The sequence below is a fragment of the Suncus etruscus genome, chromosome 4, assembly GCF_024139225.1.
Source record: "Suncus etruscus isolate mSunEtr1 chromosome 4, mSunEtr1.pri.cur, whole genome shotgun sequence".
Classification (NCBI taxonomy): Eukaryota; Metazoa; Chordata; class Mammalia; order Eulipotyphla; family Soricidae; genus Suncus; species Suncus etruscus.
In genome coordinates, this window is record NC_064851.1 from 56,927,041 (window position 1) to 56,953,879 (window position 26,839).

The following is a 26,839-nucleotide window of genomic DNA, read 5'->3' on the forward strand; positions in this document are numbered from 1 at the left end:
TAAATTCCATCATTATCTTGTACATATTAGATATTAACCCCTTATCTGATGGGGTATTAGGTGAACAGTTTCTCTGATTTCATGGGTACTTTATATCCTAGTCACTGTTTTTTTGAAGTGCAGAATCTTTTATTTTAATGTATTCCCATTAGTTTGTCTTTGCTTCCACTTTCTTAGATAGTGATGTTGCATCCTTAAATACAAGTCTTTAGCTTCAATATCATGGAGTGTTCTATTTATGTTTTCCTCTGTGTACCTTATGGTTTCAGGTCTTGTCAACATCTTTAAAACTTTTTTTGTTTTGTTTTGTTTTGTTTTTGGGCCACCTTTTGTGATGCTCAGGGGTTACTCCTAGCTATGTGCTCAGAATTCGCTTCTGGCTTGGGGAACCATATGGGACGCGGGGGGATCCATCCTAGGCTAGCAGGGATGAGGCAGACACCTCACTGCTTGCACCACCACTCCAGCCCCGAAAGGTCTTTAATACCTTTTAATTTGACCTTTGTGCATGGTGTTAAAGAGAGGTCTGAGTTCACTTTACTTTTGCATGTAGTTGACCAGTTTTCGAAACACCACTTTGTTGAATAGGCTTTCCTTGTTTCAGTTTGCATTTTCTTTTTAAAGATTAATTGATCGTATGCCTACGGGTTAAATTCAGAATAGTCACTATTGAGCTGATCTGAGGGTCTATCTTTATTCCAAAATCATGCTGTTTTAATGACTACTGCTTTATAGTAAAATTTAAGATTGGAGAAAATGATGCCTCCTGTCTCCTTCCCCCCCCCCCCCCAGGAATGAGTTAACTATTCGTGGATGTTTAATGTGCCAAATGAATTTCAAGAGTGTTTGATTACTTCTTTGAAAAAATGTCATAGGTATTCTTTTGTTGGTTTACTACTTACAACTTGCTTTCACCCAAAGCAAAGATCATCCCTGATTTCTTTATATCTGTTTATTTACAACTTGTTTTTACCCAAAACAGAGATTTTTTTTTTTTTTTTTTTTTGGTTTTTGGGTCACACCCGGCAGTGCTCAGGGGTTACTCCTGGCTCTATGCTCAGAAATCGCCCCTGGCAGGCACAGGGGACCATATGGGATGTTGGGATTCGAACCACTGTCCTTCTGCATGAAAGGCAAATGCCACGGCCCGAGAGATAGCATGGAGGTAAAGGCGTTTGCCTTTCATGCAGAAGGTCATCGGTTTGAATCCCAGCGTCCCATATGGTCCCCCATACCTGCCAGGAGCAATTTCTGAGCATGGAGCCAGGAGTAACCCCTGAGCACTGCCGGGTATGACCCAAAACACACACACACACACACACACACACACACACACACACACACACACACACACACACACACACACACACACACACACACACAGGAAACCCCTTACCTCCATGCTATCTCTCCGGCCCCAACAGAGATTTTCATACTGAGCAATCAGCAATTTCTATTAAGCAAATCTAGGCAGGACTGGCTCAGGATAAGCCTTCTGTCTTTACTCCCCTGCTTGGGGGTGGTTTCTATATTCAATAAAAGCTGCAGTCTTGTAGGCAGCTCTTGTCTTGACTGGATTGATTGCTGCTTGGCCACAAGTATTCTCTCTCAGCTTTGTTTGGATTATTTCCTGTAGCAACCCTTTCCCCAGATCTGCTTTCCCTTGGAGAAAATGTGGCTTTTGAGTCATTACTTTTATTTTAGAGGGATAGCATTAAATCTGTACAATACTTTGGGAAGAATAGGCATTTTAATGATGTTACTCCTCCCAATCCAGAGCAGGGTATATGTTTCTATTTCTTTTTGTCCTTTGTTATTTTTGAAGCATGTTTTGTAGTTTTCTTTGTATAGGTCTTTCATCTCCTTAGTTAAGTTGACTCCAAGGTACTTGATTTTCTGAGGCACAATTGTGGCTGGAATAGTTTTTGTTGTTGTTTTTTTTTTTTTTTAGTTGCTTTATTTAAGCATTATGGTTACAAGATTGTCCATTGCTGAGTTTCAGTCATACAGTATATATCATCCTTCAACAGTGCACCCTTCCTACCACTATTGTTCCTCCCCTCAACCTCTGCCTGTTCTAGGGCAGGCAATTTGCTTCTCTCTCTCTCACCTTTCTGACACTGTGGTTTGTATTATTAATGGCAGGGTGCCTTGCATGTCACTCTCTTCCTTTTCAGAACCAAGTACTTGTCCAGAGTGATCAGTTCCAACTGTCATTGCCCTACTAGATATACCCTTATCTATTTTAACTGCACTCACCATTCTTAGTGGTAGAATCTAACCTAGGCTGGATCTTCTGACCCTTATCTCTATTGTCTTTGGATATTACCATACTATCTTTTGTTTTTCTTATATCCCACAAATGAATGAGATTATTATAGATCTATCCCCTTCCCTCTGGCTCATTTCACTCAGCATCATAGTCTCCATGTCCATGTATATATAAGCAAATTTTATGACTTCTTTGTTCCTAATGACTGCATAGTATTCCATTGTGTAGATGTACCAGTTTCTTTAGCCACTCATGTGAATGAGATAATTTTTCTAATATCTCTTTTATCTCTTTCATTTTTTGTATCATTATTTGTATGTAGAAAAACATGGATTTTTGCATGTTAATTTTGTAGTCTGCCACTTTACATATCTATTGTTTCTAGAAACTTTTTGGTAGAGTTTTTAGGATTTTCTTAGTATCATATCATCTGCAAACACTGAGAGCTTGACTTTTTTCTTCCTATCTGGATGTCTTGATATTTTTCTTGCTTGATTGCTACAGTAATATACTGAATACAAGTGGTGAGGTGGGAAACCTTGTCTCATGCCAGCCTTGTTGGGGGCAACCCCAAAATGGGCAATTTTGTAACCATAGTGTTTAAATAAAGCAACCTTATCTTAGAGGAAAAGCTTTTTGTTTTTACCCACTAAGTATAATGTTTGCCATATGCTTGTGGTAAATGGCTTTGAATATAGAGAAAAGTTCCTTCCATTCCCATATTGTTGAGTTTTTATCATGAATGGATATTGAAACTTGTCAAATGCTTTTTCCACATCTATTGCTATGATTATATGGTTTTTTTTCCTTTTATTTATATTGTGTATTATATTGATTGACTTGCATATGTTAAATCATTCTTGCATCTCTAGATTGAATTTTATTTGGTGTTGTTGTATAACCTTTTTGGTGAGCTGTTGGACTCTATTTGCTTGTATTTTGTTGAGGATCTTTGCATCTGTGTTCTTCAGAGATATCGGCCCATAATTCTTTTTGTTGCACTTCTGTTTGTTTTTGGTATCAGGGTGATGTTAACTTCATAGAAGCTATTTATAGAAACTATTCTATTTCTTCATTTCCTGGAAAACCCTAAAAAGGAATGTCAGTGGATCCTCTTTAAATGTTTGAAAGGACTCATTAGTGAATCCATCTCGGTCTGGGCTTTTGTTTTCGGAAAGCCTTTTGATTACCATTTCAATTCCCCCAGTAGTAAGAGTCTATTCAGGTATTCCATATCATCTTCAACCTTCAGTGTCAACCTTGGGAGGTTATAGGAGTTCAAGAATTTATCCATTATTTCAGGGTTTGTGGTATAAAATTTTTCAAAGTAATCTCTGATTATCTTTTGAATTGCTGTAGTATTTTTAGGGACCTCCCCTTTTTCACTTTTGATTTAGTTTATTAAGTTTCTTTCTTTGTGAATCTTGTTAATGGTTTATTAATTTTACTTATTTTTTTTTCAAAGAATCAAATTTTTGCTTTCATTGTTCTTTTGGATTGTTTTTTGGTTTTATAATTCATTCATTTTTGCTGTAAGTTTTATTATTTTCTTATGCCTTTCTATTTTTGGATTCCTTTAGTAGTCTTTTCCCAAGTTTTTAATCTGTGCAATTAATGTTATTTATGTAGACCTTTTCTTCCTTCCTGATGAATGCTTGCAAAGGTATCCATTTTCTTCTTAATACCACTTTTGCTGTGTCCCACAAATACTGATAATTCATGTCCTCATTCTCATTTGTTTCCAGGAATCATTTGATTTGCTCTTTGTATGACAGGGGGTGTGTCTAAGGGTTATGTCTAGGGGGCATGCCCAGGTCCAACTGTCATAACAGTGGAAGTATCCAAGGTGCATGCCCAAGTCCAGGTGCCCTTATATCAACATCCATTCCTCGTTTGAGTTCTTTGAACAATCTTAACATTTCCTCTCTAAAGTCCTGATAAGAGAGGTTATGTAGGTGGTTGATTTTGTTTAAATCTTCAGAACTAGCATCTTCCATCACAAGTTGTGGTGGGGTTCTATGTTGTTTTCTTACTGTGCCCTTTGTAGTGTGGTGCTACTTTTTTATGAATTGTGGTGGGACTCCTTAACTAGAAAACATGTGCAGTCACACATCAAAGTAGAGTGGCCATGCTTCTGCCTGGGCTTTACTCACCTCAGTGCAGTTAAAAATGAAGTTTTTATAGATCAACATTCATCCATACCTGCAACTGCTCCTGCTGGTCAACAGTCATTATTCTCTCCCTCCCAGCTCTACTCTTGCCTATGCTCACTCAACTTAGTTCAACTCAAAATGGCACTTTTAAGTCAAAATTCCCCCCACAGCCCACAGCAGCTCCTGTCACTGCTGGTCAACAGTCTGGATTTGTTTGTTTGTTTGGTTGGTTGGTTGGTTTTTACCTGGCTATGCTCTTGGGCGGGCTCACACACCTCAGTTCCATTCAAAATGGTGCTTCTTAGTTCAGACTTTGCCCACAGCCTACTGTTGCTCCCACTGCTATTGATCAACAGTCCTTTTTTTCCCTCCCTCTTGGCTGGGCTCACTCAATTCAGGTCAAATTAAAAATCTGTGTAAGTTCTTTATATATTTTGGATATTTACCCTTTTTCAGAATCATAAACAAATATCTTTCCTTAAAGTTTTGTGTTAGTTTCTTTCACTGTATAGAACCCTTTAAGTTTTTTTTTTTTTTTTTTTTTTGGTTTTTGGGCCACACCCGTTTGATGCTCAGGGGTTACTCCTGGCTATGTGCTCAGAAATCGCCCCTGGCTTGGGGGGACCATATGGGACGCCGGGGGATCGAACCGCGGTCCGTTCCTTGGTAGCGCTTACAAGGCAGACACCTTATCTCTAGCGCCACCTTCCCGGCCCCAGAACCCTTTAAGTTTTTATTATCACATTTGTTTATACTTGCTTTTGTTTCTCTTTCAATAGATTTAAATTTTAAATTGTGTGTATCTATATATCTATAAATGTATGTACATGCATCTTTTGTGTTTGTATGCCCTAGGCCACATGGCCTCACTGAACTGCATATCTAGGAATGATATGCATATCTAGAAAATGATACATTTTCTATGTTGTCTTTTTAAGCTACAATTAAAAAAAACTTGTGTATTATAAATTTAATAAGACACTACACCCAGAAATTATCTTTCTTTGATACTTAAATGTGGACCTGCTAATTCTTCTATTTTATTTTATTTTATTTTTGGTTTTTGGGTCACACCTGGTGGTGCTCAGGGATTACTCCTGGCTCTCTGCTCAGAAATCACTCCTGGCAGGCACAGGGGACCATATGGGACGCCGGGATTCAAACCAACCACCTTAGGTCCTGGGTTAGCTGTTTGCAAGGCAAATGCTGCTGTGCTATTTCTCTGGCCCCTTCTATTTTATTTTTTTCACCTGAAAATAAAATGGCCTTGTAATGAAAATGTTTGGCTTTGTGGCCTAAAAGTAGCAGATAGCAACGTAATTTTACAATTTTACCAAGAACTTAGGAAAACAAAGTCCTGAGAGATAAAGCCATGTTATTGTCATTTGTTTAGAAGTACTTGAGAATTATAACTTATAGAAGAATACTGCTCAGGGATTACTCCTGGCTCTGTATTTATGAATCACTGCTATTGTGGCTCAGGTCAGTCTATTGCAAGACATAGCCTTATGTGCTGAAAGAGTTATCTTATAGCTGCCTTTTTTTTTTTTTTTAATAAATGCTCCTGGGGCTAGAGCAGTGGCACAAGTGGTAAGGTATCTGTCTGCTTTGCCTGCGCTAGCCTAGGATGGACTGTTCTTCGATCCTCTGGCATCCCATATGGTCCCCCAAACCAGGAGCGATCTCTGAGTGCATAGCCAGGAGTAACTTCTGAGCGTCACCAGATGTGGGCCAAAAAACCCAAAATAAATAAATAAATAAATAAATAAATAAATAAATAAATAAATAAAATAAGTGCTCTTGTCTCCCCGTTAAGCTAAGTAATAATGCAGTCATCACTCTGCTAACCTCTGCATTTTTCCCTTATTTTGTCTTATCTAATACTGCTATCTTACATAGTATACTAGTATATCATTTAGAATAAGACATCAAACAGTCATAATATCAGATACACTAAAGTAAAGCATCTTTTTTGTTTGCTTTATTTATTTATTTTTAATACATATCTTTATTTAAGAACTATGATTATAAACATGTTTGTAGTTGAATTTCAGTTATATAAAAATTCTTTATACAAAAAAGAACATTTCCCTTCCTTCACCAGTGCAACATTCCCACCACCAGTGTCCTCTATCTCCCTCCTTCCCCATCCCTTGCCTACATTCAAGACAGGCATTCTATTTCTCTCACTCCACTACCATTTTCATGGAAGTTGTCAGTGTAGTCATTTCTCCAACTCAACTCATTCTTTATGGCAAGTTTCATATCATGAGCTGGACCTTCCAGCCCTCATCTGTATTGTCTCTGTGTATTAATACAATAATGTTTTCTACTTTTCTTAAAGCCCATAGGTGAGAGAGACTAGTCTGTGTATATCTCTCTCTCTTTCTGACTTATTTCACTCAACATAATAGATTCCATGTCCATCCATTTATAGGAAAATTTCATGACCTCATCTCTTCTGATGGCTGCATAGTATTCCATTGTGTACATGTACCACTGTTTCTTTTGCCAATCATCTGTTGTCGGGCATCTGGGTTGTCTCCAGATTCTGGCTATTGTAAATAGCACTGCAGTGAAGATAGGTGTGCAGAAGGCGTTTTTGTGATCCTAAGATATATCCCTAGGAGTGGTATAACTTGATCATATGGGAGTTCAATTTCCAGTTTTTTGAGGAATCTCTATATTGTTTTCCATCAAGGCTGAACAAGATGGCATCCCCACCAGCATGAATGAGAGATTCTTTCTCCCCACAACCCCACCAGCACTGGTTGTTCTTATTCTTTTGATGTGTGCCAGTTTCTGTGGCATGAGATGTTACCTCATTGTTGTTTTAATTTGCATCTCCCTTATGATTAGTGATGTGGAGCACTTTTTCATGTATCTTTTGGCCATTTGTATTTCTTCTTTGAGGACTTGTCTGTTAATTTCTTCTCTCTGTCTTTTGATGAGGTTAAAGTAAAACATCTTAAATGCATGTAAGGGCTATTATATTAGATTAAGTAAAACAAATAATATATGCTATATGACATATATTTATATATCATAGATAAATGATTTTTTTGGGGGGTAGCCACATTCAGTAGTGCTCAGGACTTACTCCTGGCTCTCTGCTCAGAAATCCCTTCTAATATGCTTGGGACACTTACAGTTCTATGGAATTAATTAGGGCCAGCAGTATGCAAGGAAAGTTACTTAACCCCTATACTATTTGTCTGATATTTCTTGGTAAGAGAAATTGAAGTAGATTTTCATATGTGAAGCAGGTAAGACCATAAAATAATAAAGTGTATTTAGGGGCCAGCGAGATAGTAAAGGACTTAGACTATTTCCTTGCACATGGCTGACCTCTTTCTTCAGTGCCCACTGAGTACTACTAGGATCAAACTCAAATAAGCCTCTGAGTAGTTACTGAGTATTCAATTCCCACAAAAAAGTTTGTTCAAAGTAAATTATAAATATATTTGCCAGTTTTTAAATAATAACTTATTATCATTTAGAAAAAGAAAATACACTCAATATTAATATTTTTGCTTTGGTTTTGTTTTATTATTATTATTTTAAAACATGCTATTTAAAAAGAAAAAAGAAGAAACTCATAGTAAAAGAGAGCAGACTTAGGGTTCCCAGAGGCAGCAGATAAAGTAAAGGACAATGGGAGTTAGGTAAGCCAAATGTGCAGATTTCTTAGTAATAAGAGAACTGGGTCAGTACTTGGGATATAAACTACAATATAATGGCAATATGCAAAATTGCTATATGACATACCTTGTGGAGAGTAATCCTAAGAATTCTTATAGTAAGAATTTTTTTTCTCTTTTTAAAATTCCTCTCCTATACCCCTTCTCACAGTTCCCTCTTCTTATCTACATGGAAGGTGCTAGCTCAGCTTACTGTGCTAATAATTTCACAATATACTTAAAGATTCATGCTGTATACATTAAAGTTATACCATATTGTATACAACTGCTTTTCAAAATACTGGAGGGAGAGAAGAAGCAAAAAACGATATACGCATATTGCATAGTTTTTTTTTTTCTAACAAGAAATAAGGCAACATATACTGAAACCCTTGAGTTAATGGAAATCTGAATAATTCACTATTTATTTTGGTTTTTGGACCATACCCAATAGCACTCAGGGTTTACTCCTAGCTTTGCACACAGAAATTACTTCTGGTAGACTCGGGGAAATCATATGTGACTCCGGGAATCAAACTTGGAATCAGGCATGTGCTGATTTTTTTTAATTTAATTTAGGGTTTGGGGGAAATTTACATTTGTAAATTTCATATCTTTATGTGACCCTGTGTTGTATTTTCTTAGTAGAGAATGGGACATATAAAATACAGGATAGTTGAATCTTGTTAGAAGTACTAAAGGAGCTATTAATGCAAATAAGTTCAGTAAGCTCAGTCGCATAGGTGTGTAGAAGTTTTATGCAAATATTCCCCAAATGTGGGAGGTTTATGATGTAATGCAGGTTGCTGCAATTATAGCTTCCAGAGTAAGCAGTGGATATGGAACTTTTTAGCTCTCTTTGGCCCTTGTAACCTGGAGAAGCTAATTTGAGAAGACATGGTATGAAATGATCCTTGAAAGAATACTAGACTTCCATTTTTGGGCAAAGAAGTGAGGGCTTTATTTTATTTTCCATGAAGAAAGCAGTTCAAATCCCATCTAGAGGAGCCTTTATGGGAAAGAGTTGCTATACATTGAGGAAATGTTGGGTATTAATAAAGAATTCATCTTTTTTTTTTTTTTTTTTTTGGTTTTTGGGTCACACCCGGCGTTGCTCAGGGGTTACTCCTGGCTGTCTGCTCAGAAATAGCTCCTGGCAGGCACGGGGGACCATATAGGACACCGGGATTCGAACCAACCACCTTTGGTCCTGGATCGGCTGCTTGCAAGGCAAACACCGCTGTGCTATCTCTCCGAGCCCAAGAATTCATCTTTTAGTTCTTATTTCACCCAGCCTTTCAAGTCCTGTATTCGCTTGTTAGTGTTTCAGTTGAGCACTATTTTCTTCTTTTTTCCTCTCCCCATTCTCTCCTGCTTTCTCCATTTCCCCTCCCCTCTCTTCTTCACTACCTTCCCTGTACTCCCCAATTTTCTTTCTAAATTTCTCTATTGAATGAGCCTATGAATATATAGTTGCCTATTCTTTAAAAAAAAAAAAAAGAAATATGTTCATTGATTCTAAATTTCAGGGTAATTTTTGACTTAATTTTTTTTCTCCATGCTACTCAGAATTTACATTGAAATCTTATAATTCTTCATATAATATGAAAAAGCTAATCCTTAAGGTTAGCAATAAGAATCCTCTCACAGATGAGTTTTTTATTTATTTTTTTCCCTGTAAATACTCTTTGTATCAATCTGCAGTAAACACTTGGGCTAGCAAGTGAGCCTTATTCTCTAGATTCTTTGTAAAACATGCTTTAGATTTATCTGTACCATATCTAATGACACTTTAGTTCTCTAAAACTACGCACAGGATGGTCTTTTTTTTTAATGCCATGCATAAACAATAATACTTAATGAGTCTGTGCTGTCTTTCTCTCTTCTAGATAAACGAGTAGAAGATTGGCCTTTGATGCAGTCTCCAGTCCCCACACTCTGCATAAGTACTCTTTATCTTTTGTTTGTTTGGCTGGGTCCAAAATGGATGAAGGATCGAGAACCTTTCCAGATGCGCTTAGTGCTCATTTTATATAATTTTGGGATGGTTTTGCTTAACTTTTATATCTTCAGAGAGGTAAGTTTACTCAAGTGGCTGTTAATCCTCTGATTAACTAGAAATAAAAACATCAGCATATCTAAAACCATCATGTACTATGCCAAATTAAGATTAGCAACTTTAAAACTAAATTTTATATTACTGACATTTTTAATTCTTGAATAACAAAATGAAGACATTCGTAAAACACAGAACAGTTAATTAAAATAGAATATTTTTGTTTTTTCTTTGGGGACAATACCTCGTTGTGCTCAGAGCTTACTCTTGGTGTAGAATCCAGATGAACTGAATTCTAAAATAACCTTTCTGGTCTGGACCCATGATGCAGGGTACAGTTGTTTGCCTTGCATACAGCTATTTCTGGTTTGATCCCTGGTACCAAATTGTCCTCTGAGCACTGTTGGAAATAACCCTCCCCAATATTGGATATGACCCTATCCCATCCCCCTTTTAAAAAAAATCTTAAAATAACTCCTATTAGCTATTCTGATGTTATATAACTTCTTTGAGTCTCATTTTCCCCATTTATAAAATGGAGGATAATAATTACCTCCTAGGGTATTATTACAAATAAGGGATAATTTTTTTTGCATAGTGTTTGGTGCATATTAGGCAGTAGCAGGTATTTTTTGTGTGTGAAATTCTTGTCCTGTAATAATCAGGTTTGGCATCTGATCAAAGTGTGCATTTCTTAAATGCCAATTTCACAGAAATTCTATGATATCTCATTGTGTTTTGAGTTGAGACTAAAGTCTGTCAACTGTTGTGCTACAAGCAAATGGGGGATGTACTAGCAAATGAGCCATGATTTTTCCAAAAGAAATACTAAAGGCTTGATTGGTGAAGAACAAAACTGATGATAAATATAAGCTTACTTCCTCCTTTTAATTAAAAGAATTTTAATAAAATTTAGTTGATAGCCTATAAAATTTAACTTTATAAAACAAATTTTAACTTATTTGTATGTTTCTGCCCAGTTTGTTACATACAAATCACTCTATATCAGCACTATAAATCAAACTTATATATCTGTTTTTCATAATAATTAAAATTTATCTTAATAATATAATGAAGTAGAGTTAATGTTTTCTAAAAGTTACCTATGGTTTTAAATTTAGATTTAATATTACAAAAATTGAGAATGTTATTAAGCTCAACAAATTAGGTTTTTAAAATACATCTAATAAATTTTACACAATATTGCTTTTTAAAATGTTTTGAAAGGTTTCATTTATTTTTAATGCATTAGTTACTAATCTTTAAATACTATTTTATTTTCCCCACAGTTATTCATGGGATCTTATAATGCAGGATATAGTTACATTTGCCAGACTGTGGATTATTCTGATAATGTTCATGAAGTTAGGGTAAGTACATTAAAAATGCTGTTTATCAGTATATAATTTATCAAAGGCAATAGTAAAATTTATTAAAAAATTATCAATTTGCAAACTAAATTTATATTTAAAGTTCTGTATTAAATAAAGTTCTGTATTACTTTAATATAATTGTAAAAGTATGTAAGTTTCTGAGTCAGTAAAGCTTTGTTTAAAGGCACATAAATGAAAATATGTTTTCATACTTATGATATCTTGTCACTTGGTGTAAATGCGAATTTAGAAAGTTCCATGTTTGCTATAAAGTAATATTTTAGACTTTGTTGTATCTGGTCAAGAAATATATTTGTTGCAAAAGTCTGAAGACAGTATGTTTTATGATCTATGTAATGTTTAGTAAATTAAATGTTGCAAAATTTGTATAAGAACAAACTCAATTTTTATGGTTTTTGCAGAAAATAATCTTTCTTTGTTTAGCTTTGGACCACACCTGGTGGTGCTCACATCTTACTCCTGGTTTTGTTCTCAGAATCATTCCTGGTGGGCTTGGGGATTATATTCAATGCTAGAATTGAACGAGACTTGACTGTGTGCAAGGCAAGTGCCCTACCTGCTGTAATCACTCTGGCCCCCAGAAAATATACTTTTAATAATAATTTCAGTCATATGTATTAAAATTACTATTATTATTAATAAAATTATCCTTTTCAGTGGAAGAAATAGGAATCTTATTCAAAAGAACTATTTTTGAATGATATAGTTCATATTAAAAATTATAAAACAAAAAATATATAAAACATGGCCAGAGCATTAATACAACATGTAGAGTGGTGCTTGCTTTGCACTCAGCTGATCCAGGTTTGGTCCCTGATACCCTATAGTCTCCTGAGTACTGCCAGGAGTGTTCCTGAATGCAGATCCAAGAATAAACCCTGAATATTGCTGGGTGTGGTACCAAAAGTAAATATAAACAAAAATTTATAAGATGCATATATGCATTATATTATAATGTGTAATGTGTATGTAAAGCAATATGTAAAATTGCCTTAGCAAAAATATATATGACATTGGGGCTGATCAATATTAATATCAATTAAGATATAAATTGAATAGGGTCTCGAGAGATAGTATAGTATGTAGGGTGCTTTCCTTGCATACAACCAGCCCAGTCTTTTGAGCACTGCCAGGAATAATCCTTGAACCTTACACTTATGGATGTAATTCCAAGACAACAATAAATCAAATTGATGTACTTACTTTATGTACTTATTTTATGCCACTATCTTCATTTCCCCATTAGATGATTTATGATACCTTTTCATTGCAATGTTGGTTTTATTCACTCAACAAATGTATATCAAATATCAACTCTAAAACACTCTAATCTGAATGAACCTCGGAATTTGATTTGCTCTATAATTTAATTGTTAATTCTTGACTCATGAAGATTTAGAAATAACTTAGTTACACATCACCTTCTTTGTTATTTGTGCATAGGACACATACCATAGAAATATTTGACATAGAAAAGCTGAAATTAGTTTACCATGAATTAGGAATCATGAAATATTTTAAAGCATTTGTGCAAAGGTCACCTCTCACTGGATACTTGGATCCTTAATCTTAAGCTGCAGTGTAATCTTTCTGTACCATCTGCTGTTTTTACATGAGTCGAGGAAAAGAAACAGTTATTCATAGAAATTTATGGAATATTTATGTCCTAGGAATTTTTGGTTGTATTTGTTTGTTTCATTTTATTAATTTAACTTAGTAAAATTGCTATTACTGGTTATTTATGCGTATTTTAAATAAAGCTAGAGAGAGAAGATCTAATGGAGATCAGAAGTCTAACATTTGCTATACAAACAAACCTGCTTGGGGCCAGGGAGATAGCACAGGGGTAGAGTGTTTGCCTTAGACGCAGCCAACCCAGTAACAGTGGTTTGAATATCGGCATCCCCGAACCAGGAGCAATTTCTGAGCACAGAGCCAGGAGTAACCCCTGAGCGCTGCCGGGTGTGACCCAAAAACAAACAAACAAACAAACAAAAACAAAAAACCCAAACAAACAACAACAACAAAAACAACCTACTTGTAAGAATATCTGAATATAATATAGAGGCAGTATGGGACATTAGAAAGTAAATGTCTCAGTTTCTCTAGAAAATTGAAAAATAGCAATGTAGTTTAATATCTTTGTATGTAGCATTCTGGTTCTTTGTGGCATTCAGCTGTATAGTGGGCTGATATTTTTCTATAAGTTGTTGATACTGAGTACTCAAAACATTGGACTCTCCCAAATTTCTACTTTGATAGATGCCTAGGTTTCACTTTACCTGGACAAAAGTAAGATTTATGCATTGGTGTATTTTGTAATGTGGTAGTCACTCTTTATAATTTGCTTTAAACAGATAGCTGCTGCTCTGTGGTGGTACTTTGTATCTAAAGGAATTGAATACTTGGACACAGTGTTCTTTATCTTGAGGAAGAAAAACAATCAAGTTTCTTTTCTTCATGTGTATCACCACTGTACCATGTTTACTTTGTGGTGGATTGGAATTAAATGGGTTGCAGGAGGACAAGGTGAGCAATTTTAGAAGCATAAGAATGTGTAAAATTGAGTAAATATACTGGATCATTATTTATATTTATAATCTATTTTCATAGTTATTTAGATGTTGATTTTATTTTTAAAAAATTTGAAGGCAGTAAAGCTTCAGTTTATTTAAGTGTATGATTTTTTTATGATCTAAAATATTGTCCCAGATATAAGCAGGTAATTTAAATGTAGCAAATAATATTTTAATATGGAACTGTTTTAATAGATCTGATCTGAAGAATACCAGAATGTAACTCCTCTGTCTGAAGGCTTCATCTTTAGTCCAGACTCACTCCCATTCAAAAATAGGTTTAAATGAACTTGTTGATTCTTACTCAGAGGAAATTGCATAAAATACTGCTTAATATTAAAAGGGATCCAAGTTTACACTTTGGTCAAGTTCTGTCTCTAGCTTCTTCTCAGGTATCTGTAGATTGATGAACATTCATAATATCACCAAGCTGGAAACATAATATTTCTCTAGTGAAGAACCAGGGAACATGTTACTTTTGGAGTATTTCCTTTTAAAATTATATAAAAACCTTTTATTCAGTATGGTAGCACAGTACTAAATCTATGTTGAAACTTACTAAGTTTTATATAGATATGTATTTCATTACATTTAAAAGCAGTCATGAGACATTTATATATCTGCTTATGCACTCAATGTATTTCATGACCTTTTGTCCAAGAATAATAGAATGAAAAGTATGGTAGTCATTATTTACATATTAAGCTAGTAGAACACTCCATTTGAAAACGTGACCTTGAGAGTTTTTGCTTTTTAAGAAAATCATATCTATCTATATGATAACATCTAAACTAAACATATCTGCAAGCGAAAACATTAACATAGTACAACTACTACATTACAACTCCCCAATTTGTACTAAAGATTAAATGTTGGAAAGTTACATGAAAAAAAAAGTTACATTGACTAGTTTATGTTCAAATTGGTTTATTACATGACATATTTTCTGTATCTTGTCATTGTCTCTTCCCGCTAAAGCATTTTTTGGAGCCCAGTTGAATGCCTTCATTCATGTGATCATGTACTCGTACTATGCGTTGGCTGCTCTTGGTCCAAAGATTCAGAAGTATCTTTGGTGGAAACGATACCTGACTATGCTGCAGCTGGTGAGTCAAATGCTTCTAAAATTGTGGGGGCTGGAGCAATAGTGCAGTGGAAAGGGTACTTATCTTACACTCAGTTGACCTTGGTTTTGATCTCTGGCACCCTATTTTGCTAGGAGTGGTCCCTGAGTGCTGATTCAGGAGTATGCCCTGAACACAACCATGTATAGCCTTAAAATAAAAAAGTGAAATGAAAATAAAGTTTTTTCTGCTGTAACACTGAAACTGCTAAATTTATTCATTATAGGTGACATTTTGACAGTTTTTATTACATTGTTTACTTGCTTCATTTGTGGGAGTTAAGACTTCTTGGTTTTGAGATAATCTGTTTATCAACCTACATATCAAGGCACTTGTATTTTATATATATAATATATTATATTTTATATATATATGACCATACTCAGCCTTTTTCTTTATCAAAATTATTCTTTTAAATTCTTTTAAACAATTAAAATTTTCTTTAAAAAATAACCTTAACGGGGCCGGAGAGATAGCATGGAGGTAAGGCATTTACCTTTCATGCAGAAGGTTATTGGTCCGAATCCCGGCATCCCATATGGTTCCCTGTGCCTGCCAGGAGTGATTTCTGAGCACGGAGCCAGAAAAAAACCCTGAGCACTGCCGGGTGTGACCCAAAAACCGAAAAAAATTAAATAACCCTAGCATACCACAAATATACCACATAGAATCCTATGACTAGAAAAATAGTATAACTTTTTCCTCTCATTGTATTATTCTATTTATTATGTCCTTTCTTGAATTTTCTTTTTTATATTTGATTTTATAGTTCTTTTTAATCTCTTCTGTTTATTAAAAATATAAAAAATTGAAGCAAAAGAATCAAGCTAAAGATGCAGTGATTTAAAGGAGGGGAATACAGACCAGGGGACACTTAATTTTCCAGTACATGTTCTTAGAGAGCAAAGCTAGTTATTTTCATATACCAGTCTTCAGGCCAGAATAATTTTAAGACACATATTATGAGGACTTTTAGTAGCAGTAGTGCCACATTTAAAGTATGCTCAAACCTAGTAATCAAACTGGATTTCTGAATCAAATCTAGGAGCTATTTTTCAGACCTTGGAATTTATTATAATTGGCTTTAATCATAGTATGTACACCATATTATCAATGCAATCACATTTGGAAATATTATCTGACTCTGCTTTAAGTTGCTAAACAGTTGGCTAACCAAACAGGACTCACAACATTTGGGGATTGCTGGGTGTAAAGGATTTATTTGTAACTAAAAGGCTACAGGAAGTATCTCCAGTCAGTGTTGTGTAAGCTGTTTATACATTCTATACATTCATGTAATTTTCCCCCGAGTAATTAGTAAATAGCTCCAAAGAAATGAAAAGACGACAGAAATCATGTGAGCTATTTGTATTTTTTCAGAGCCTTCATTTGACTCTGCTTGAGTGATGTCATACTCAACCCCAATTACATGCGCACCCTTTGGCAGTGAGGCAGCTTCTAAGAACCATCATAAAATGCAGAGTCATAACATCTGAATTTTACCATGAGCTCTTTTTTTTTTTGGGTTACACCCTGCGGCCCGGCAGCACTCGGGTTACTTCTGGCTCTGCACTCAGAAATCCTACTGGCAGGATCAGGGGACCATGTGGGGTGCCAGGAATTGACCAGGGTCTGTCCTGTGTTGGCCGTGTGAAAAGCAAATGCCCTGCCACTGTGCTATTGCTTCAGGTTCCCCCTGGGCTCTTGAAGTTTTCCAGTCTGGTATAATTTTGGACTTACAGAGAATAAATTATTATAATAATAAGTATAATCCTTAATATAATAATACTGATCTTAAAAGAGAGACCTTATAATTATCCACCCCAAATAGGTGTTTATTTTGTCAAGTATTTTAAGATGATAATTCTCATGTGTATCAATCTTGTAAAATGTCACCTTTGTTAATACCATGAAATTTAGAGTTCTTGTTTGTTTATTTGTTTGTTTTGGGGCCACACCTGACGGCACTCAGGAGTTACTCCTGGCTCTGTGCTCAGAAATTGCTCCTGGCAGGAACAGGAGACCATTGGAATATCGGATTTGAACCCCCATTCATCCTGGGTCAGTTGCTTGCTAGGCAAACACCCTACCGCTGTGCTATCTCTCTGGCCCCTGAAATTTAGAATTCTTAATTTGAGAATCATGTCAAAATGCAAGGGACATTGGATTTTTGTGCTTTTTCTTAGTTTACCAAATTATTTAGTTTTTAAAGGGATAGTATTTTTTGTTTCTTTGTTTTTTGGGCTATGCCCAGCATTACTCAGGAGTTGCTCCTAGCGTTTTGCTCAGAAATAGCTCCTGGCAAGTTCAGGGGACCGTATGGGATGCCAGGAATCAAACCCAGGTCAGCCCGGGACCAGTCCCAGATCGTCCTGGGTTGGTCTCATTAAGGCCATGTGCAAGCCAAATGCCCTTTCTGCTGTGTTATTGTTCCCGCCTCCTAAAGGGTCAGTTTTAACTCAAATGCATGTTTACCTATCTGCTGTTTACTAGGAAACAGATAATGAACCATTGTTACTATTTTATTTTTAGAAGTTTTATGTGCCAACTTGCCAACAATTAAAAATATCACTCTAGGGCCCGGAGAGATAGCACAGCGGTGTTTGCCTTGCAAGCAGCCGATCCAGGACCAAAGGTGGTTGGTTCGAATCCCGGTGTCCCATATGGTCCCCCGTGCCTGCCAGGAGCTATTTCTGAGCAGACAGCCAGGAGTAACCTCTGAGCACTGCCGGATGTGGCCCCCCCCCAAAAAAAAATCACTCTAAATGTAGGAAGAGAGCAAGTAATAAAGTGATGTACCTACAATTCTTCCCTTTAAGACAGTTGATATTTCTTCTCATTAGAAAACATTACTCACTGCTAAGGCCCCCAGAGTCCTCTTCTCTGAAGGAACATTCTCCTGGAAAGCTGAGTTGTCATTAAATCAGCAGCTGCATAAGACAGTTTCTGATAGCCAAACTGACAAAGAAACAGTCCCAGACAAAACTGGATGATGAAATTGAGGGGGTCAGTTGGTTAGGTAGAGGATGCTTTAATTCCTGCAGTAGAATTCTGCTGATGGTATAGCATTTGAGCAGTGTCCAGACGAGGGGCCAGGTCGAAAGAGTTAAGGCACCTGTGCGCCTGTCTTGTATGCGGTTGACCCAAACAGACCGCGGTTTGAATCCCGTTGTCCTCTAAGGTCCCCCAAGCCTGCCAGGAGCGATTTCTGAGTGCAGAACCGGGAGGAATCCCTGAGCGTCACCCGGTGTGACCCCTAAAGAAACAAACAAAAAGACAAAAAAAATTTAGACAATGTGGCAAAATATATCTATCAAATGTAGGTTAAGGTGCTCTTACTATACGTTGCTTACTTTTCCTACAAGTGAATCCTGTGTTTTGTATTTTAGGTTCAGTTCCACGTGACTATTGGACACACAGCACTGTCTCTTTACACTGACTGCCCCTTCCCCAAGTGGATGCACTGGGCTCTAATTTGCTACGCCATCAGCTTCATAGTTCTCTTTCTTAACTTCTATGTCCGGACATATAATAAGCCGAAGAAGTCGAAAACCGGGAAAACAGCTGTGAATGGTATTTCAACAAATGGTGTGAGCAAGTTAGAAAATGGAAAAAAGCAAAATGGAAAAGCAAAAGGAGAATAAATTGAACTGGGCCTTAACTGTTGACAGTGAGGAAGATCCCATTTCATATAAAATTTCAGGGAAAACACAAATGAGAATTTGGGGTGGGGAGAAAATAGCAAATGTGCTCTATGTATTAGTAACTTTTAGACTGAGTAAAGTGTTAAATACAATGCCCAGATATTTTATTTATAAAGTTTTTATTTTACATTTTTTTAAATTAGCCTTGGTGTTGTCTAGACCAAAGCAATCATTATGTGACTTTGGAGACACTCCCTTTGTTCACATCTGTTCGTTGCATGCTCTGACATCTGTTCAGCTGATGATCACAGAATCACAATTTTTAGGAAAAATTTTTTTAATTATTGATTAGCCACTGATTAAAATCAGTTACTTTACACATTCTGATTCAAAGGAAGAAATGTGGGTACTTTAAAACTTGCACATTTGAATTCATTTCCTGACTGGAATAGTCTTAACCTCTCCACCTCTTGTTTGAATAATACCCTTTTTGTTGTAATTAAAAATTTTAAATCCACTGATTTCTGTAGACTCTTAAAGGTTTGATAATGATGGTGTGGGTGTAAATAAGAAAGAATTACATCAAAATCTTATCTGGTGACTCAAAGGTCCCTGTGACTTGTAGTATAAATCACTTGTGGTAAACATTTTTTGTGATGAAAAGGCAGCCTTTCAATTCTCCTGTTACCTTGAGAAATAATATTATGGAAATCAAAATTGTCATCTGATTGGGACATGAAACAACTTACGTCTTTATTAGTAACATACATAAAATAGTTATATTTATGTTCTATTAGAAGAGTGTATGTTGATTTTTATCAGGCTTTCCTTGTTCTGATTTGTGGCTGTTACTGATTTTATTTCACATGTGGAAATATTACCTACCTCTTCTGTTGAAAAACATATTTAAAATTAAATAAATTTTAATTAAAAATCAAGGAGTCTTCTAATGTAAATTTTCATATTCACTTTTTAATACATTAGTATTTCCCCTACTTTTTACAAATGACATACACCAAACTTTCCTGTGAAACTATTCTCTTTTAAAGTATTTAATTTAAAGTGATATTTTCTTTGTGACAAAGTTGAAGGATCTTATTTATTGTTAACTGGATGTGAAGTGTAAGCCTATTTCGGTGCAATATTCCTGACTCCTTGGTGCTAAAGATCATGAAATTCAGTGCTTGCTTATTACAAGGTGTTACTTATTAAGACACAAAGTAAATAAAAGTGAGAGTTGTTAAATATTAAATTTGTTTTTTAAAGATGAAGAATTTCAGTATTGATCAATAGCTGGACATACACTAGGAGGAAGACAGAAATTGTGCTGTGTATTACTTAGATTTAGTTGCAGGGGATGTTACACAGGGATCATTATAGACAGAAAATGTGACCAGAAAAACATGAATAATTCTAACGTATATCAACATGTCAGAACTATGTGTGCAGGACATACAACATATGCTCAAGCTCTTTCAGAAGATTTTGCAAAATATTTATTGTATCTGAAATTTATATACTTTGCCGTCCAAAAGCATGAAGTCGTAAAAATAATTAAAACACATAACAGTTTTGTCTAAGAGAATTCAATACCATTGTTTTTGCTACTCAGTGTATTTTGATTAGGAAATTGTAAAATCTTTGTGAATATTCTGTACTGATTCCCCAAAGCTATTCATTCATTCCCTGCTACCTGATTTCAGCACAATAAATATACTGCTCTGGGAAAATTACTTTTTGTTAATCATTTTATTGTAATATAAATTAGAGACTTATTTGTGCAATTTTCTAAATTCTGCTCAACACACTACTAAAGAAACAAAAAAAACTAATTGATTTCTTAAATTTCTAGTAAACTCATTTTTTATGGTGGCTTATTTTCATATAAAATTAGTTATCTTAAAAATTATTTATCTTTCTAAGAGGATCCAGACACAAACCATAACATTTTCTTCTACATTATAGCTACATCTATCATTTCAAAATAAGCTTTAATTTTTAAAATAATGTGCTTCTTTGATTCCAAAAGCAAAATGTAGGCTTTCTTTTATTGTTTGTTATCTGTATTAATTTGGTTATCAGAATAATTTTAAAATACGTTAAAACTAGCCACTGTTCATAACTTTCATAATTTTTCTGGTACATGCATGCCTCATACCTAAAGATTAGTGAGTGAGGATTGTTTTCATTTTTATTTTCTTTTGTTTTTGTTTTTTTGTTTGTTTGTTTGTTTGTTTTTTTGGCCACACCCGGCGATGCTCAGGGGTTATGCCTGGCTCTCTGCTCAGAAATCACTCCTGGCAGGCAAGGGGACCATATGGGATGCTGGGATTCGAGCCACCATTGGTCCTGGGTCAGCACTTGCAAGGCAAACGTGCTACCGCTGTTCTATCTTTCTGGCCCTGTTTTCATTTTTCAGTAAACCTTTGTTACTAACATTTTCTTGCATAGAAAATAAGGATTTGTATTAACTAGAAAGACAAATTATGTAATAGTGAATTTTTCAATAGAATCAATGACTTCTTTTTCCTTTTACTCTGTGAGGACTTTTGCTAATGGATGCCAGTGATTACTAGTTTTGATTTTAGCATTATTTCTTTAGTCATTCTCTTTTTCTTTCTCTATATGCTCTGGTATGCAAAATTACTTTCAGATGGATTAAACACATTTTAGAATATGGAATAGCAGCATTCTCTAGTTTATTAGGAATACTTTAAGTTTATAAATTTGTTCCAAGTGTGCAATTCTCTAAACTCAAAGAAAATAAAGAGATAAAAGTCTTTGCTGTCCTATCAGCTAAACCAATGACCCAGACATTATGTGTTGAATGCTAGAGTAGAACTTTCAAATCTCACCTTCCTTAGAATAAGATATCAAGCTTAGGTTCTCCACAGTCATCTTTATTTTTTTTTTGTCTTAAACTTACAATCATCATATTGATGTATGTAGCAGTTTGGTATAAATGTGGGTAACTGGAATGGCAAAGTAGAAGTACCTGGATGTGGTGGAGCAGAGCATCTGAACAGGAATCAAAAAAACTTTTTTCTTTTTTTTATTGTTGTTGGTTTGTTGGTTTGGTTTGGGTCACACCGGCAGTGCTCAGGCATTACTCCTGGCTCTGCACTGACAGATCACTCCTGGCAGGATCTGGAAAACTTAGGGGATGACAAAGATTCAACCAAGGTCAGCTGCATTCAGGGCAAACACTCTGGTCCAGAAATCAAAATCTTAACAAAATTGGGGATCTTCCCCTCAGCAAACCTACATTTATAACATGACTTTGGGAAGCAAGACTATAGTTTGGTATGTTTAGGAATCCAGTCTTGAGTATTTTAGGCAAATAGTCTTGAGTATTTTAGGCAAGTTAAAGTGGAATTAGAAATTGCTGTAAAAATTGCTGTAAAAATTGTGAAGTAGAAAGTATTCTTCATTTTCAATATTTTCAATATTGCAAATTATACCAGAATTGGAAGTTGGTTTCCTAACAGTACTACTGTGAATCAAAAGGCACATCTTTTGTATGTTTTTGGGCCACACCTGGTAGTGCTCAGGGATCACACCTAGTAGAGTTTGGAGAACCATATAAATGCTGGGTAAAGTCTGGATACACCTGGATGCACCTTGTATGCAACACAACCCACTGTACTATCTCACTAACTTCCCAAAGATACATCTTTTGTTTTGTTTTGCACACCTGTGGTACTCAGGGATTACTCCAGGCTCTACCCTCAGAAATCACTCCAGGCAGGCTCAGGGGACCATATGGGATGCCAGGGATGGAACCCCGAGTGCAAAGCAAACACCCTACCCACTGTACTATCACTCTGGCTCCAAAGGTTTATCTTTCAATAAGTAAGAGTATGTTACATAGCCATGTTTTTTTATTGTTTATTCAGTGTTTACTGTTTTGACATATAATATCTTTTAATCTAAGAATCATGTGAAGAGTGAGGAACAGAAGTATAAGACTTTAGTAATTAGAAAGCTAGGAAGCAAGACTGGTGGGAAGTTTATAATAAACTTTGTATGTTACCTATGCTAGGATATCTTCTTGACTCAAATTACATCTGCATATATCAGAATAAAGCATCACAATGAGGGATAAAAGAATTTAGAGGAAATTTGAGCTCTAGTCAAGAGACAGGCTTTGCAGATTGACCTGATAGTTATTTGAAAATAAGTTTTTTGGTCTCACCCAGCAATGCTCAGGAATTACTCTTGGCTCTGCACTCAGGGATCACTCCCGGCAGTGTTTAGGAAACCATATGGGATGTTGGGGATGGAATCCATTTTGGCCATGTGCAAGATCTTACTCACTGTACTAGTTATTCTGCCCTTGTGAAAATAACATTTTATATTTTAATTTGAAAGCAATGTTTTTTCCATAGTAATAAAATAGAATTCAGTGACTCAGAATAGTATATATTCTCGATATTCTGGGGGTACAATACAAAATCACTTAAGGAATTAAGACATTATATCCCATTCTCAAAAGTAATACAGGTAGGCCCTGATATGCATCAAAAATTGATTAAAATAATACCAACTATATTATAATGATGGAATGGAAAATATAGCAACAATTTTTATGTAATATTAACAGATATATTTATGTAAAAGAAACAAGGTAGAAATTTAGAACTTAAAAATACAATATTTGAAAAAAATAATAAAAAATACAGTATTTGAAGTTTAAATTTCTTAAACAGAGTGTAGATAACAAGAATAAATACATTTTAAAACAAGGAGCCCATATTGCTAATTATCTTCCACATTGCATGATATTTTCACCCTCTTCAAATAGGTTTTATTATTTTTGTGTCTTCATTTCTTCTAATAGCTGGATAGTATTTCATTATATAGATGTACCACAGTCTCTTTAGCAACTGATCTTTAGCCAATAACATTGGATATATGGATGGTTTCCAGATTCTGAATATTGTAAATTGTGTTGCTATGAACATAGGAGTGCAGAGGGCATTCTTGTATTTTGTTTTTATGGTCTTAGACTATATCCCATTATGGTATAGATGGATCAGATGGGAGCTCAATGTCTAGTTTTTTAAGAAATATCCATATTGTTTTCTAAAATGGCTGGACTAAATGGAATTCCCACCAGCAGTGAATGAGAGTTCCTTTCTCCCCAAATTCCCCCCCGCAGTGATTGTTCTTTTTTTTTCCTTTTTTTTTTTGTGTGTGGGGGGGTCACACCGGCAGTGCTCAGGGGTTACTCCTGGCTCTAAGCTCAGAAATCACTCCTGGCAGGCTCGGGGGACCATATGGGATGCCGGGATTCGAACCACCGACCTTCTGCATGCAAGGCAGAATGCCTTACCTCCATGCTATCTCTTCGGCCCCCCCTTTTATTTATTTATTTATTTATTTATTTGGTTTTTGGGTCACACCCAGCAGCGCTCAGGGGTTACTCCTGGCTCTATGCTCAGAAATCGCTCCTGGCAGGCTCAGGGGACCATATGGAATGCCGGAATTCAAACCAATGACCTTCTTCATGAAAGGCAAATGACTTACCTCCATGCTATCTCTCTGGCCCCTACAGTGATTGTACTTGATCATTGTGATGTGTGCCAATCTCAGTAGCATAAGATATATCTCATTGTTGTATTGATTTGCATTTCCCTGATGATTAGTGATGTGGAGCATTTTTTCATTTGCCTTTTGGGCATCTTTTATTCTTCTTTGAGAAAATGTTTCTTCATTTCTTCTCCCCATTTTTTTTTGTTGGGGGGGTGTTTACACCCGGCAGCACTTAGGAGTTACTCCTGGCTCTACACTCAGAAATCGCTCCTGGCAGGCTCAGGAGACCATATGGGATGCCAGGATTTAAACCAATGACCTTCTGCATGAAAGGCAAACGCCTTACCTTCATGCTATCTCTCTGGCCCATTCTCCCCATTTTTTTTATGGGGTTAGATATTTTTTTCTTGTTAAGTTCTGTCAGTACCTTGTATATATTAGATAATATCCCCATAGCTGATGGGTGTTGTATGAATATTTTCTCCCATTCAGTGGGTGACCTTTTCACCCAAATCAGTGTTTCCTTTGACTTGCATAAGCTTCTCATTTTAATGTAACCCAATTTGTTTATCTCTGCTTCCACTTGTTTGGACAGTGATATTTCCTCTTTGAAGATGCATTCAGTTTCAATGTCATGAAGTGTTTTGCCTACATTTTCTTCTATATACATTATAGTTTGGGGTCTGATATCAAGGTCTTTAATCCATTTGGATTTGACCTTTATGCATGGTGTTAGATAGAGGTCTGAGTTTGCTTTATTGCATGTGGCAGATGAGTTGTCCCAATTCCACTTGTTGAAGAGGCTTTCCTTGATTCATTTTGCATTTCTTGCCCCCCCTTTTTTTTTTTTTTTTTTGGTTTTTGGGCCACACCCATTTGACGCTCAGGGGTTACTCCTGGCTATGCACTCAGAAGTCGCTCCTGGCTTGGGGGACCATATGGGACGCCGGGGGATCGAACCGCGGTCCGTCCTAGGCTAGCACAGGCAAGGCAGGCACCTTACCTCCAGCGCCACTGCCCAGCCCCCAATATGTGTATGTACATTTTTTTTTTTTTTGGTTTTTGGGCCACATCCAGTGACGCTCAGGGGTTACTCCTGGCTATGCACTCAGAAATCGCCCCTGGCTTGGGGGGACCATATGGGACACCGGGGGATCGAACCGTGGTCCATCCTACACTAGCACTTGCAAGGCAGACACCTTACCTCTAGCGCCACCTTCCCGGCCCCCATTTCTTGCCCCTTTATAAAAGATTAATTGACTATAAGTCTGAGGATCATTCTCTGAATATTCAAGTCTATTCCATTGGTCTTAGGGTCTGTCTTTATTCCAGTACCATGCTATTTTAATGATTATTGCTGCGTAAAGTTGGAGAAAGTGTATGCTTCCCATCTTCTTTTTCTTAAGAGTAACTTAATTTTATTTATAAAGTAACTTTATTTTTTGGCATTTATTGTTCCAAATGAATTTCAGGAGGGTTTTATTCACTTTCTTAAAGACTGTCATCGGTATTCTTAGAGGGATTAAATTAAATCCATAAATGCTTTGGAAGTATTGCCATTTTAATGATGTTAGTCCTCCTAATCCATGAGCAAGGTATATGTCTCCATTTCTTTGTTTTATTGTCTTCTTTTATTTCTTGAAGCAATGTTTTATAATTTTTTTGTATAGGTCCTTCACTTCTTTAGTTATGTTTGACTCCAGAATATTTAAATTTATGTGGTGTTATTGTGAATGGGATTTTTAATGACTATTTCTTCTCTATCATTATTTGTGTATAAGAAGGCTATTGATTTTTGTGCATTAATTTTGTAGTCTGCAACTATAATATATGAATTTGTTGTTTCTAGGAGCTTTTTGGTAGTGTCATTAGGTTATTCTAAGTAAAGTATTAGGTCATCTGCAAACAGTGAGTCTGACTTCTTCCTTTCCTGTACGGATGCCCTTGATAGCTTTTTTTTTTTTTTTTTTTTTGCCTAATTGCTATTGCAAGGCCTTCCAGTACTATATGGAATAGGAGTGGGAAGGAAGAGAGGGCAGCCTTGCCTTGTGCCATATCTTAGAAGAAAGGCTTTCAGTTTTTCCCCATTGAGTATAATATTTGTCTGGGTTTGTTATAAATAGCCTCGACTATATTTAGAAAAGTTCCTTGTTGACAGTTTTTTATCATGAATGCGTGTTGGACCTTATTAAATGCTTTTTCTGCATCTATTGATATGATCATATGGATTTTAATTTTTTTTCGTTGATGTGGTGTATTACATAGGTTGACTTGCATATGTTGAGCCATCCTTGCATCTCCAGAATGAATCCTACTTGTTCATGGTGTATGACTTTCTGATGAGTCTCCCACTATTATTGTGTTATTGTTATCTTCCTTCAATTTTTTAGTGTTTTAGTTGTTTT

General features: G+C 35.8%; 1 protein-coding gene across 1 annotated transcript in view; it reads left to right on the forward strand.

The window, feature by feature from the left end:
• The window catches only part of ELOVL4 (ELOVL fatty acid elongase 4), a 31,706-nt gene extending 11,074 nt beyond the window's left edge, over positions 1–20,632 (forward strand). The window contains exons 2-6 of the mRNA XM_049772275.1: positions 9,995–10,182; positions 11,451–11,531; positions 13,913–14,084; positions 15,110–15,237; positions 18,645–20,632. Coding sequence (XP_049628232.1) covers positions 9,995–10,182; positions 11,451–11,531; positions 13,913–14,084; positions 15,110–15,237; positions 18,645–18,899 — 824 coding nt within the window. The 3' untranslated portion in view covers positions 18,900–20,632. The remainder of the gene's footprint in view (positions 1–9,994; positions 10,183–11,450; positions 11,532–13,912; positions 14,085–15,109; positions 15,238–18,644) is intronic.
• The last annotated feature ends 6,207 nt before the right edge of the window (positions 20,633–26,839 follow it).